Genomic DNA, 13,808 nt, shown 5'->3' with positions numbered 1-13,808 from the left:
GGCCAGCACCCCCTTCCTGGAACCTGAGGGGAGGCCCGGCGCCCAGCTCGGACCGCTGGTGGGCCGGCCCGGCAGGCCCAGACCAGGCCCGGGCCGGACGGGGCTATCCCTCACTCCGGGGCCGACCGCGGGCCCCCCACCCCGGGGCCCCGCCCCCACCCCGTGCCCCCCTCTCCTCCAGCCGTCCCACCGCCCCCGCCCGCGCCTCCCCGGACCCCAGCTGCCAGGCCGAGGGGTGGCCCAGGCGCCCACATGGGTGCAATCCACGATCCGAACTCTCTGCTCCTCGCGTTGCACTATCGCTGACCCTTTCGGGCGGGATTGATGGTTCTGTATCATAGCAGGCCATATGAACGTCACACCCCCTTTACTGACCGGGAGCTGCGGCCAGAGAATTTTGGGGCGCTTCGCAACGCCGCCCCAGTCGGGTGGCAGGCCTGGGACTCGAACCCGGGGCCCTAGCCGCCGCTTGAGTCCTCGAATCCCGACGCTGGAGGCGGGGCGGGGCGGGGCGGTGCTTTCTCGCGCGCGGTCTCCTGGGAAGTGAAGTCCGCGGCTGCTCGCGCGCGGCCCCCTGGGAACTGTAGTCCACGGGCACGGGACAGCCTCGCTGCAAGGGCGGGCCGAAGGCGCGCGGAACTACGCTTCCCGGCATGCCGCGCTCCGCCCGGCCCTCCGGCCCCGGCCCGTCCGGCCGCCCCGCCCCGCGGTCGCGGTCCGCCCCGTCTGGTGGGGCGACGAGCCGCATGGAGGCCGGCTGAGGAGCGCCGCCCCGCCTTGGTACGCCGCGCGGCACGGGCCTGGGGCGGGGGGCGGCGCGCGGGGGCTCCGGCGGGTCGAGGTCAGCCCGCGGTCCAGGTCGGATGCTGCCCCGCCTCGGGCCGGGCCCAGCCAGCCGCCAGCGTGAGGTCTCGGGCCGGAAGGATCAGCCCCGACCTCCGAGGAGTGCGCGCGGGGCCGGAGTCGACGGCGAGGGTCGCGAGGGTTCGAGGGCTCGGATGGTGCGGGCCGGGGGCGGGGCCGGGGGGCGGGGCCCGGGGCCCGGAGTCGGGGGTCGGGGCCGGGGGCGGGGTCGGCCGGAGTCGGGGGCGGGGGACCGGGCGTGAGGGGCAGGGTCCCCTCCTCCCCAGGCGGCGGCGGCAGGGTCTCGGTGGAGACCCTGGGCCCTTCTGCGTGCCGGAGGCCTCTGCCCTTCAAGCTGAGCAAGCAGGGCTGCCATATGGGCAAAGGAGACCAAACTTCCGAGGCCTTGTAGGTCTTTACTTACCTTGTTTCTGTGAAGAGCTTTATTGAGACATAACTTACATGCCATAAAGCACCACAGAGTTCACGTATGCGTCTTTGTGAAAACTGTCCCGAGAAAGGAAAGCAAAGCACACCGAAGACAGCGAGGAACTCGCTCAGAAGTCCTCGGCTGACTTTGGGCGTCAGGGCAGCCTCGTCAGGAGATTGATGGTTTCCAGGTTGAATCCTCCTGGCTTTCGGGGTCCCCTGGAGAGGAAGATGTCCAGGCCACCAGCTCGGCGCCCTCCTGTGCAGGCTCCACTCTCCCTGGGCCTCTCCCTTTTGCCGCTGTTGCCCCCTTGTGTGGCTGGGAGGGAGCCCTGACCTTGGGGCCACTGGTCAGCCTTACAGGATGGCGGTGATGTTGCAGCCAGGAGAGGGCCTGGCACGGTGGGCGGGCAGGCCCCTACCCAGCGCCCTGCAGTGGAGGTCAGTGTGGGGACCCAGCACTGGGTAGAGTCCAGGTTCCAAGAGGGTTGGCCAGGTGTGGTAGGCTTCCAGCTCAGGTGTGAGTTGGCATGTGCCCTCTACCCCCGTCCTACCCTCGGCCACACCTCCATAAAGCAGAGCCTGCCAGACCCAGGAGGGTCTCGGTGGCCAAGGTGCCCAGGCTTCAGGAGTGGGGATGGATGTAGGGGGTCAGGGCTTTGGGCCACACCCTGCTGCCTCCCAGTTCTCCAGCCCGCTAGTCTGTCCAGTTTGGAACCCTTGGCTTTGTGAGCAGGCCTAGTGGGTTGGTTGGGAGATGGTTTTTCTGGGAACTCCATCAGCTCTTGGTCTGGGAGGCAGTTTCTGGCTTCCTAATTTTTAGAGGGATGAATGAGAGAGAATGGCTGTCTCATCCTGCTCTGCAGTCATGACAGAATACCACTGAAGGGGGCTGAACGATTTTCTCACAGTTCTGGAGGCGGAAAAGTCAAGATCAAGGTGCTGGCTGATCTGGTTGCTGGTGAGGGGTCTTTCTTCCCGGCCTCCAGACAGCTGCCTTCTCACTGTACCCTCACCGGGCTGCTCTCCCGGGTCTCTTCCCAGGAAGGCTCTGATCCCATCCTGGGGCACAGCCTCATGACCTCACCCAACCCTCACCATCTCCCAAAGTCCCCGCCTCCTAATTTCACCCCCACTGGGGTTAGGGCTTCAAACTATGAGGGGACACAGTTCAGTCCATAGCTGTTCCTGGAAGGGGACAGTTGCCTGGGCTGGGCAGGCGGGAGCTGTGGCCTGCCACGCAGCCTGCACTCTCCGGTGTCCTCAGGTCTGTCCTGCCAGGGGCACCCAGCAAACCGTTTCCTGTGCTAACACCCCATCCAGCAAGAGCACCTTGACACGTTCCCTGGGGGTCCCTAATGCAGGTGGGGCTCTCCCTGCCCTGTGAGCAGGTGCATTCTCTGGTGAACCCAACAAGATCGGTCCTCACGGGGGTCAGGGATTCCCTCGGATCTGGAGCTTGTTTTCCTAGAAGCGTGTGGGTGTCATCTGCGTGGAGCCAGATAAGGGTGGCGTCCCTCTCTGTGGACGAGTCTCCTGAAACCAGGTGGCTGGTTCTCTTCATGCCCCAGCAGAGGGAAGCTGAGGTGACATCTCAGTGTGGCACGCCTCGTGCTGCTCGTGGGATGGCTGGGTGGCTGCTCTAACCACCTCGGCCCTGAAGGCAGGAGCTAAGAGCCTGGCGGGTTGGAACGACTTGCCCGAGGCCGCGCCGCGCCAAGCAGCAGCCTGAGATCTGGCCAACCCTGTAGCCGTCCCCCGCAGCACGGGTGCTGGCAGCCGCCTAGAGGACTGGCCTCGGTGGCCAGGCTCGGGAGGCCTCTCCCGCCGCTGAGCCTGATGCCTCCCCAGGCCGTGCTCCGTGGACCGTCCGGCTCAGCAGTGACACCTGTTGGGGGCGGTGAGCACCTGGACCGGGCAGAAGGGTCTGCGTCGTGCCGGGCTCCCCAGGGTCTCGGCGGTGGTGGCCGCGGCGGGGCCAGGTTGCCGGGCGGGAGCCTGGTTCCGGCCTCCCTGGGGCTGTGCTGGCTGGTGGGAGCTGGGCGCTGGAGCCTGGATTTAGGAGGGGGCACATCGATCTCCCCGCGAGGGTGTTAGCCTGGGGTCTGCTGGTCGCTGCAGCCTGTGGTGGTGTGATGAGCTGCCAGGACCCGTCGTCCAGAGATTTTGTGGCCAGAAACACAGCCTGCGGGTGTGGGAGATGGAGGCCGGGCCCAGGGTTCTATGGCGTTGGGCCCTTTGCTCCCCTCCCGTAAATATTTAGAGAGGCTCGGGTCCCAGCCGTAAATATTTGAAAGTGCATCATGGTGAGCGGGGCTCCCTAGGGGAGGAGGGATTGATGACCCACTGAACTTACTGATACGTCCTACAAGGGTATCAGCAGGGGCCCTGGCTGAGGTTGCAGGAAACCAGGATATTGGGAAGTGTGTGCATGTGATAACATCAGAGAGACGCTTCTCAGAATCACGGGCTCTTGGCCCTGAAGGGGCCTCAGTGGCCTTCCTGCCTGACCCCTCCCAGGCCAGGCGCCCGCCCCAGCGAGCTCGAGGGGACCTGGGTCCTGGTGCTGCGGTTGGTGGCCCCGCCATCTCGGGGCTCAAGGCTCGTCTGCCCCCTGGGGACAGAGGGTGAGTCTGGCCTGACCAGGCCAAGTGCAAGGAGGGCAAGGGCAGGGCCGACCCAGACCTGTGACCACCACCCCTGTGGGAGGGAGCCCTCGGCCTCGGTGGCCCTCCTCTTACCGGCTGTCACACAGGCTTCCCAGGACAGCACTGGATGCTTCCTTAAGAAGTTTCTCCAGTACTTTGGCAGCCTTGTGTGAAGCGGACCAGGGGGATGCTCTCCTGGGCCGGCTCGGGAACCTGAGAGGCGGGCGGGCCCCAGCTCGGCCACAGACACAGCTTCCTGTTTCTATTTCGGTCGGTGCCTTGCATCAGTGGAGCGCTTTCGTCTGTGAAGTGGGAAGGAGGCGGCCCCGGGAGTGGTGAGGCCGGGTGAGCCGCTGCCCGTGGGGACCAGGCGCCCCCGGCGCTGCTGCTCCTTCCCCGATGGCGGGGCGCCCGGGGGCCCAGGCCGGGCTCAGACCCCAGAGCCGGCTCCCCTGCCCCGTGCAGAGGCCACGGCTCTGCCTGCCACCCTTCTCCGCTGGCGGGCCTGCCCCCTTTTGGTCCTGAGCCAGTTTCTCTTCCAGACCCTTCCCCCAGCCTCATTTCTTCCAGAAGGCACAGCCGTCCTGGGATGGGCTGCCCTGCGCTGAGCCACTTGCCCGAGCCGGTCCTCCCGGCCGCAGGCGAGGAAGCGGAGCTCCCAGCGGGCCGGGAACAGAGCCCGGGTTAGGGTTGGGCTCAGGGTCACAGGGTGCAAGGGGGAAGGAACTTGACCTAGCGTCGTGTTTATTTATTATTTGTTTTTCCTCTTTGTTGTGAAAGTGCAACAGTGAAACTGACAGGCGCCCCAGGGGTGTCCCACTGCTCGCATGGGGCCTCCCGGCACGTCCCATCGGTTCACGTGTGACAGACACGGACTCTAAAAACCCACGATACGGCGCCCACGACTGAAACCAAATTAGAGTCGTTCCTCCCGGGATGGTCTCCAGTCACCTGTCAGGTTCTCCCGCGGGCCCCTCCTGCGGGTGCCAAGCCCCCTGTCCTTTGGCGGCCAGACCCCGGCTCTATACTCAGAGCTGGAACCGGAGGCTCTGTCAGACTCTGGTTTGAGTTTCCGGCAGGATTTTAGGAGGTTCGGGTGACGTCCGTGTGGCAGATGTCCAGGACAACGTGTCCCGGGCCCAGCGCGGATCTTCTCTCTGGTGAGAGCAGCCTTGCTGGGCTCCTGCACCCCGTCTCCCCTCCAGAAGGGACAGCACAAGCGGCTCCCGCGTGACCTCCGGGGCTCGGCTCCTAGCTCAGCTTCTTCGAGTTTGTGCCTCTTTTCTGCAACCAGAAGAAGTCTCGGTTCTCAGTGAGGCCGACACACACCTGTGCTGTTCGCCATCCCTCCCCCTCCTCCTCCTGAGTCTGTGCCGACGCCTGTGTGATGCTGCTGGTGACACGTATTGTCACCACATGTGGCTCCTGAAAGCGGGGCTGCAGCCGCACCGCCTTCCGCGCCAGCCCAGCACACAGGTTCCCTTCTGCCGCCTGGTTTTGTCTTTTTAGGGAATTTTATAAATTGTGTTTTATTCCAAAGTCAAAAAGGAGGCATCCAGGTCTGGCCAGCTGCCCCCGCGGGGTATCCCCCTGCTGGGCGAGCAGGAGGCCGGGCGGCACGTCCTGCCCTTGGGTGACTCGGGCTCCCCGCCCGGGTGTCCCCACCCTGCTCTCAGCCCCGCACCGCAGATCCCGAGATCACCCGTGCCTGGGGCCGAGGTCCTGCCCGCGGATCATTCCCGACGGACGCGGCGCCACGGGGCGCTGACCCCCGTGCCCGGCCCCGGGGCTCCAGGTGAGGACGCGGCTCCTGTGTCTCCTCAGGCTTCACTCGTCGCTGCCGGCAGCCGCCGCCCCGCCATGGAGGGACAGGAGGAGCAGCCGCCTCGCGAGGTCAGAGCCCTGGGCTGGGGGCTGGGGGCCAGGGCGACCCCGTGGAGTGTGGGGCTCCCCCCCGCGTGAGGCTCCCTGGGGTCACCCTGGCCTCTGTGCAGAGAAGCCCTTCACTGGTCTTCCTGGGATGCGGCTAGTCAGCCGAGGGGCCCGGGGCAGGGCGCCCTGAGGGTGGGCCGCCTGTGAGGAGATGGTCTGCGGGGCACGCGGCTGACAGTCCCGGGGGTTGTTGGAGCCACCGCACGAGTCCTGGCAGGCCCCGGAGAGGCGAGTACCGCCACTCGAACGCTCCCCTTCCCTCTGCAGGCCAACACAGAGCCCATCGTGACTTCAGGGGGTTCGGAGGTGGTGCCCAGGGGGCTTCCCGGAGAGCCCCAGAGCCTGTGTGCGTGCTCCCTGGGGTCACCGTGCCGGGCGGGAGGGGCTTGGGCTGGGTGATCTCCAGAGCTTGCGGTGGACCAGGGGCCCCGGCGCACCCTAGGGTGTTGGCGGGAGGGCTCTTGAGCGCGAGCAGGGCTGCGGCAGGAGCCCCCTCCTCAGGTGGGGAGGCCGGGTGCCCTGCACAGCACCCCCGTCCTGGGCCCCTCGGCAGCCTGGGGGCTCCCCTCGGAGTGGGGCCTGGCCGCACGTCCTGGTGAGCAAGGACCAGTGGCTCGAGGCCGGGAGAGGCCCCCATGTGCGTCCGCGTTCCGCGGGGCAGCACACACCCCCGTCCCTGCGCCCCGGAGGCCCAGGCCGCCCGTGCGGGAGGATGGCCCTGAGCCGGGCCTTGCTGTCCCTGCAGCCGACGTGGACGCTTTCAACCTGCTCCTGGAGATGAAGCTGAAGAGGCGGCAAGAGCGGCCCAACCTGCCGCGCACGGTGACCGAGCTGGTGGCCGAGGACGGGAGCCGCGTGTACGTGGTGGGCACGGCCCACTTCAGCGACGACAGCAAGAAGGACGTGGTGAAGGTGAGGCCCGTGAGCCGCCACTGCTGCTGCTGCAGGACACGCAGAGCCAGGTCGTCCCTGCCTCCGTAGTCGCTTCCAGCACCGAGCTGTCTCCACGGCGGCTGACCGGCGGTGGGGTCGCCCTGGGGGTGGGCCTCCGGGTCCGGCGTGGCTCTGCCCGTGGGGCCCGCGGTGAGCTGGCGTGTCCGTCGCAGACCATCCGGGAGGTGCAGCCCGACGTGGTGGTGGTGGAGCTGTGCCAGTACCGCGTGTCCATGCTGAAGATGGACGAGCGCACGCTGCTGCGTGAGGCCAAGGAGATCAGCCTGGAGAAGCTGCAGCAGGCCGTCAGGCAGGTGCGCGTGCCAGCCCCGTGGGGACTCTGGTCCGGGACCCTTCACCCTGGCCCGAGGGACAGTGAGGAGAGGTGGCTGAGGCCCCAACCCCAAGGCAGGAGCTGGTCAGGGACCCTGAGGGCCCTGGGAGTGTGCTGGCAGGTCACCAGGGGCGGGGGTGGGGCCTCAGCGTGTCACGTGGCCCAGAGCTGCGACCCCACTGCGCCTCGCTCAGGGGCTCTGGACACAGGACCCAAGTCCACTCACACTGACAGGTGCCCCAAGGGGGATGTGGGCAGAGGAGCTGGGGGTCTGGCGTGGAGGGGTGAGGGGGAAAGGGGGCACCCGTGGGGCAGAGGCCAGGCAGCCGGTCCGAGACTGCGCGGCCTGCGGTGGGCCTGCTCTGGGAAGGTTGTCTGAAGGGCCGGGAGGGGCCTCTGAGCGTGCACCGTGGGTGAGGCGCCCACCGTGAGGCCCTGCTGGACGTCAGCTTGGCCCTCGCTCCTCCCCAGAGCACAGGGCAGGCCTCCCGCAGGGCCGCAGGCACCTCGTGCTCTGCTGCGCGCCGGCTGACCGGGCCTCTCCCTGCAGAACGGGGTCATGTCGGGACTCATGCAGATGCTGCTACTGAAGGTGTCCGCCCACATCACTGAGCAGCTGGGCGTGGCCCCCGGCGGCGAGTTCAGGGAGGCTTTCAAGGAGGTGGGCCCGGGCCTGGCCGGGGGGCGGAGGGGGCTCGGCACTAGGGAGCTGTCCGGGGCCTGAGGCTCCCCCGCCAACACCCAGCCTCTGCCCAGGCCAGCAAGGTGCCTTTCTGCAAGTTCCACCTGGGCGACCGGCCTATCCCCGTCACCTTCAAGAGGGCCATCGCCGCCCTCTCCTTCTGGCAGAAGATCAAGCTGGCCTGGGGCCTGTGTTTCCTGTCGGACCCTATCAGGTAGGGCCCCTCGGCCTCCCGGCCCGGGAATAGTGCCCAGTGGCCTGAGATGCCCACAGAGCACTCGGTCCACACCTGGCCTGGCCCAGCCCACCATGCGGCACGCTCCTCTCATTCTTGGGCTGAGCCTCCTTCACGCAGGGCCTCCCCACCCCTTCCTTCTGCCAGGATCCCAGGCGGAAGGTGCGGGGTCCCCGCCCTGGGTCAGCCGTGCCCGCGCTGGGTCAGCCGTGCCCGCGCTGGGTCAGCCGTCCCCGCCCTGGGTCAGCCGCGCCCGCCCTGGGTCAGCCGTGCCCGCGCTGGGTCAGCCGTCCCTCGGGCTGGCGGCACGCCCTTCTCCCCCAGCAAGGATGATGTAGAGCGGTGCAAGCAGAAGGACCTGCTAGAGCAGATGATGGCCGAGATGATCGGCGAGTTCCCCGACCTGCACCGCACCATCGTGTCTGAGCGGGACATCTACCTGACCTACATGCTGAGGCAGGCGGCCCGGCGCCTGGAGCTGCCTCGCGCCTCTGACGGTGGGGACGGGCTGCCGGGCAGTCACTGGGGACCTGCCGGGGCCAGGCGGGTGGGTGGTGCTGACGCGTCACTCCCCCCTGCAGCTGAGCCCAGGAAGTGCGTCCCCTCCGTGGTGGTGGGCGTCGTGGGCATGGGCCACGTCCCTGGCATCGAGAAAAACTGGACCACCGACCTCAACATCCAGGAGATAATGACGTGAGTCCGCCCGCCCACCCCTCCGCCCCACACACCCCACCCGCGCAGAGCCGGGCTGGGGGCTGGGGGATCGTGCGTCCCCCAGCCAGGCCCAGCCCGCCCTCCCTCTCCCCCCCAGTGTCCCCCCGCCGTCCATCTCAAGCAGAGTGTCCTGGCTGGCCGTGAAGGCCACCTTCTTGGGCCTCCTGGGCTACGGCCTGTACTGGATGGGGCGCCGTGCCAGCAGCCTGGTCTTGTCACTGCCTGCCGCCCAGTACTGTCTGCAGAGGGCCTCCGAGGCCTGGCCACACAAGTAGGAAGGACAGAGGGAGCCACCACGTCCGTCCAGGGGGCTGCCCGCGGCTGCTCCTGTGACACGGCCGAGGGTCACGGGGGGCCGGCCCCCTGAGGAGCTCCAGGGTGCCACCCCCCATGGGGGTCCGGCCTAGCCTCGCCTGCCCTCTCCCAACCCGCCCAAATAAAGAATTATTTCACTGTCTGAGCTCGGGCTTCCCAGCAGCCCCCCTCCACCCTCTCCCTGCGGGCCGCTAGGAAGTTCACCGGCCCAGGATGAGCTGGCGGGGGAGGGGTGAGGCGCGGTGGGCCGCAGCCGGCCAGCCCCTACCTCACTGTGCCTTCTCTCCGCGTTGCAGGGGGCGCCTCGCGGGGGTGCCGGGCCAGCACGCTGGCGAAGGGCAGCTTGGCCCGTGCAGCCCTTCGTGTGGCTCCTTGGCGCCCCCTGAGGGGGCGGTGGCCCCGGGTGAGCGCCAGCAACAGCTGTGCCTACAGAGGTTGTGTGTTTCTGGCTCTTAAAAGTGTCTGAAACTTTTCTACTCAGGTAATTTTAACTTAAAACAAACTGAAATAAATGTCAGGAAATACTAGCCTTAAATCTGGTTGGGACAGAGAACATCTTTCTCTTGGAGTCTCGGTCCCAGGAAGACAGGGGTGTGACGGGGGTCAGTTTCGGCCATGGGCAGCCAGGCTGGCCTCCAACCGCTGCCCATCCGGCTGCCCCCGTGGTCTACCTCCAGCAGCCGTGGGGGGCCCAGGGCCGCCACCGTCTCGGGTTGGAGCCTGCCTGGCCCGTGGGCGGTTGAACCTGCTTCCTGTGCAGCTGGTGGTGGGACCTGGGGGTCACCCCGACCCTCAGTGGATGGGTGGCAGTTGTCCACCAGGGCCCGCCAGTTTGCACAGAAACCGCCTTGGGTGCAGCTGGGCCCAAGGTCGAGCTGGCCCCACACAGCACTTGACCCCGGTCATTACCTGTTTGCGTCGTGTCCTGGTCACCTGTTTTCGACGTAGCATCTGTGCATCCCGTCAGGGGCCCAGGGCCACGTTTGGTTGTATCTGTGTTGACTCAGTGTCTAAATCAGGTGAAACCCACGGCCACAATCTGGGCCGGGGAGCCTTGGGCTGGGCCATGTCCTTGTCATTCACACGCTCGTGTACACGTCCCTTAGAGACTGAAATAAAATCTAATTTTGGAAGCCTGTTTTGTGAAATGTGCGGGAACGGGACTCAAGTACAGGGAGGGTGGGGAAGGGCATCAGGGTGTTGGTGGCCCCCCCCATCGCTTGTGGACCCCTGCCCTCCTAGTCCACACCCTGGGGCTCCCCTCCCTGCTCAGCGCCCCACCCTGGCACGCCGGAGGGGAGGAGGTGGGAGCGAGCCCGGCAGCTTGAACAAAACTCAGTGGGGACCAGCGGCTTACATCTGCCCAGAAAGGCGACTGAGCACGGAGGGGCGTGTGGGCCGCCCCGGGGGCACGGCAGGAGGCCGGCGGGATGGCGCTTCTCCGCAGTGTTTGCCCCCCAGGAAGCATGGCTGCCGCCCTGCGCTGGGTCTCGGGGCTCTTCTGCGTCCCTCTGCCCTGGGCCAGCTCTGAGGTACCTGGTCAAAGGCTGGTAGGAGTGGGTGGCGGGCCCATGGTGGGCCAGGGGCTCCCGGGGCTACTGAGCTTCCTCTGCCCGGCGTCTTCTCTCCACAGGTCCAGGCGGTCCTGCTGGAACCCCAAGGTCTGGCCGGGTGTGGGGGAGTGGGAGGGGCCCGGTGCATGCTGGCTGGGTGGCCTCTGAGCTGTCACCCACAGGCCTGCAGGCTTCTCACTCCCCGTGAGGACCCACCTGCCCTGAACAGCCTGGGGGAGGGGCAGACAAGGACCAGGCCTCCTCCAGGCTGGTGTTAGGGGGGGCCAGCTGGGCCGGGGGAGGGAGGCGGGGAAGCCAAGGCAGACCCTCCTAGGGCAGCAGGTGAAGGCCATGTTGGACCCACAGGGAGAGGTGGTGTCCAGGGGCAGCGGGAGGAATCGAGGGTCTGACTGAGGGCTGGGGGCCAGCAAACGCTAGGAGCCTAAAGGCCAGCCACTTCAGGAGGGAAGAGGCCTGAGGCAGGTGTGGCCCAAGGTGAGAGGACAGTGGCTGCCCGTCGGCCAGGACCAAGGTTATAAGTCATCTGCTGGATTGTCCATGGGCCCTTCTCAGGCTCTGGGTCTGGTCACCTGGAGAACTCCGACCCCTCCTGGCCCGAGTCTTCCCCAGGGAGGGGCTGCTCTCAGAAATGGGTGGAGAACCAGAGGGCCCCAGTGGTGTGTACGCCAGCCAGCCAGAGGAGCCAGTGCCCCGTCCAGGAGGGCAGCCTGCAGTTCGTGTATCACTTTGGCAAAAACGGATGTTACCGTTGGCGGTTGGGAGGGAAGGGCCGCGCCAGGCCAGACACCTGCACCTGGGACAGAGATGCTCTCTGAGCGCTGGCCACAGTCAGGAAAGGAGAGGAGAAGTCTACTTCCAAGGGAACAAACGAAGATGCCCAGGATACAAGTTAAGTATAAAATAACATCCATTAAATTGAAGCCATCAGCCTGAGGCCTGGGGAGTTACTTTGAATCTTCACCCTATTTCTGAGAATTTAAATGTATTCCAATGCAAGTTTGTATTACACTGACCAGCAGAAAAACAAGGTTTCATTTTTCAAACATATAAAGAGTGCTTAGGGGAGAGTGGACATCCCTCCCCCCTGGACTGTGGAGGGGCAGGCCCCTCCGATCCGCCAGGCACAGCCAGCACAGGAGGCGCTGACGTGCCCACCCCACCCCAGGTTCTGTGACAAGCGCGCAGACAGTGGTTGGACGGTGATTCAGAGTCAAGACTGGGGTGGGGAGAGGCTGCTGGATTTTGAGAGGTGCCGGCAGGAGTACAAAGAGGGCTTTGGAGACTGGGGAGAGGTAGGAAGGCCGTGCAGCCAGGGCCCCGGGGCCTTGTTGAGAACACAGGGCAGGCCTGAGCCTGGGTGCCCCACTCCCCGCAGGTGACCACTGGCCGGGGCTGGAACACATCTTGGGCCTGACCTCCCAGCCCAGCCTGTGCACCGAGCTGACGGTGGATCTGCGGGATGTGGGCGACCACTCGCTGTGGGCCCGCTCTGACAGCTTCCGCGTGAACCAGGGAGACCGGTTTTATTGGCTCTACCTCTCGGCCTGTACTCAGGGCCACAGGTGAGTGCCTGGGAGGGCTGGGGGCTCTCGTGCCACCCCCCTGCCCACAAGCATCGCAGTTTGCTGACATGCTTCCCGGGCTAGGGGCTGGGGAGAAGGTTGGGACCCCAGAGTCCCCAACTTCTCAGCCTACTTCTGCCAGCCTCAGCTCTCCGGGGAAGGATGTTCCTCCTGGACCACCTGCCGGGGGGCCCAGATGGCCAGGATCCACGATGGGGGTGCGGCTGAGGGGCTGCATAGGGGACACCGTACAGGGGACACGTTCCAGGGCTCCGGCGGTGCCCACAACCAGGAGGGCTGTGGCTTCAGCACGCTGCACCACACGCCCGATGGCTGAAAGCGCTGCGCCGACGGCCAAACGCCCTGCGCCGATGGCCCACACCTCTGCCAGCTGCAGCCGCGAGCCCTCAGGCACCGGCTGGTGGTACAGCGATGGCGGCCAGGCCAACCTCAACACACCGAGGCCGGAGCGCACCAGGGCCGACTCAGGCATGCGCTGGACGACCGTGGGCCGGCCCTGCACTCTAGCGGGCTGCGCACTCGCCCTGCGGCCCACAGGGCCTAGGCCTGCCCTGCAAGGATGGTGCAGCCTGGCTGTCGGCTGAGTCTTCTTTGCAGGGAGGGGCCAGGAAGGGGCCAAGCTCAGCTCCCATGCATCAGGGCCACGTGGACCCTGTGCTCCAGCGGCACCTGCAGGTACCGGATGGGCCTAGGGAGGTCCAGGAGGCCATGCAGCCCAAGAGTGAGGCAGAGGCAAGGTTGCCAGGGCTGGGAGGGCCACTGACCCTCCCGCACTGACCTGCTGAACCACTGGAACCCACCAGATGTTCCCTCTGCTGTGAGCTCAGGCAGGGCAGGCAGCAGGGCACAGAGCCCGGCACTCACAGGCCCTCAAACACCCAGTCCCACCAGATTCCAGAGTAGGGGTAGGACAGTGGGGTGAGGCGGCCAGGAGATGGGGCAGGAGGGCCTGGGCCTGGGGAAGAGGGGAGGCTCAGGTCAGGTCTCCCAGGTAGCTGGGAAGGAGGCTGGGAACAGGGGACCGCTCTGCCAGCAGGCCACGTGGGGAAGACCCCAGGTGGGTCCAGGTGGAAGGGAAGCCGTCAGGCTGCAGGCGGGGGCTCCAGGGCGCCGAGCACCTACCAGGCCCTCACCACGTTGTCCCCGTTGTCCGTGGGACCCCCCCACCCCACACAGAAGGCAGTGTCATTGCTCATGGCAGGGAAGAGGCCCCCAAGCTGGAGGGGGTGAGGGCTTCCCCGAGGTCACAGCGCCGGCAGGGGCGGAGCTGGTTCACAAGAGGTCTGGGGCACCATGCTGGGACCCCAGCAGGAGGTTCCGAGGCATCTCCCTGAAGTTGGTGTGGAATCGGGACGGCGGGAACGGAACAGCCCTGGCGACGGGCGAGCTCGTGAGTTTGTCCGCGGTCTCGGGTGTGACTCTGGGTCCAGGCGGGCAGGGGCTTGGAAACCCCTGCAAGGACCACCCGCGCCACGCAGGCATCAGCGGGGTCCCCTGGGGGGCCCTCCACAAGGCTCTTCTGAACTGAACCCCTGAGTCATTCTGCAGCACTGACCCCAGCTCCTCACCTGGGGGCGGGCCCTTCA

The 13,808-nt window shown here is 66.5% G+C and overlaps 1 protein-coding gene across 2 annotated transcripts; it reads left to right on the top strand.

The window, feature by feature from the left end:
* Positions 1 to 656: 656 nt before the first annotated feature.
* On the top strand, positions 657 to 10,198 carry TRABD (TraB domain containing). Of its 2 annotated transcripts, none has more exons than XM_082420464.1 (10): positions 657 to 780; positions 5,745 to 5,813; positions 6,120 to 6,198; positions 6,598 to 6,764; positions 6,959 to 7,099; positions 7,670 to 7,780; positions 7,876 to 8,015; positions 8,361 to 8,533; positions 8,618 to 8,729; positions 8,848 to 10,198. In XM_082420464.1, the coding sequence occupies exons 2-10, from the start codon at positions 5,781 to 5,783 to the stop codon at positions 9,023 to 9,025; spliced, it is 1,134 nt and encodes a 377-aa protein (XP_082276590.1). In that variant the 5' UTR covers positions 657 to 780; positions 5,745 to 5,780; the 3' UTR covers positions 9,026 to 10,198. The 2 variants fall into 2 exon arrangements, with proteins under 2 accessions (XP_082276590.1, XP_082276591.1); XM_082420465.1 differs by lacking the exon at positions 657 to 780 and adding an exon at positions 1,111 to 5,080 and having other exon boundaries at positions 5,215 to 5,813.
* Positions 10,199 to 13,808: the final 3,610 nt, after the last annotated feature.

This window comes from Balaenoptera physalus (genome assembly GCF_965194825.1).
Source record: "Balaenoptera physalus genome assembly, chromosome: 13".
Lineage (NCBI taxonomy): Eukaryota > Metazoa > Chordata > Mammalia > Artiodactyla > Balaenopteridae > Balaenoptera > Balaenoptera physalus.
Note: the sequence above shows the minus strand (reverse complement) of the source record. Positions and strands in the feature narration are given on the sequence as shown.

Bases quoted from the DNA above. Each gene is read 5' to 3' on its own strand.
- TRABD (XM_082420464.1), top strand. From the start codon at position 5,781: ATGGAGGGACAGGAGGAGCAGCCGCCTCGCGAG. The intron at 6,199-6,597 runs GTGCGTGCTCCC...CTGTCCCTGCAG, and splicing joins CGGAGAGCCCCAGAGCCTGT to CCGACGTGGACGCTTTCAAC. The intron at 8,016-8,360 runs GTAGGGCCCCTC...CTTCTCCCCCAG, and splicing joins TTCCTGTCGGACCCTATCAG to CAAGGATGATGTAGAGCGGT.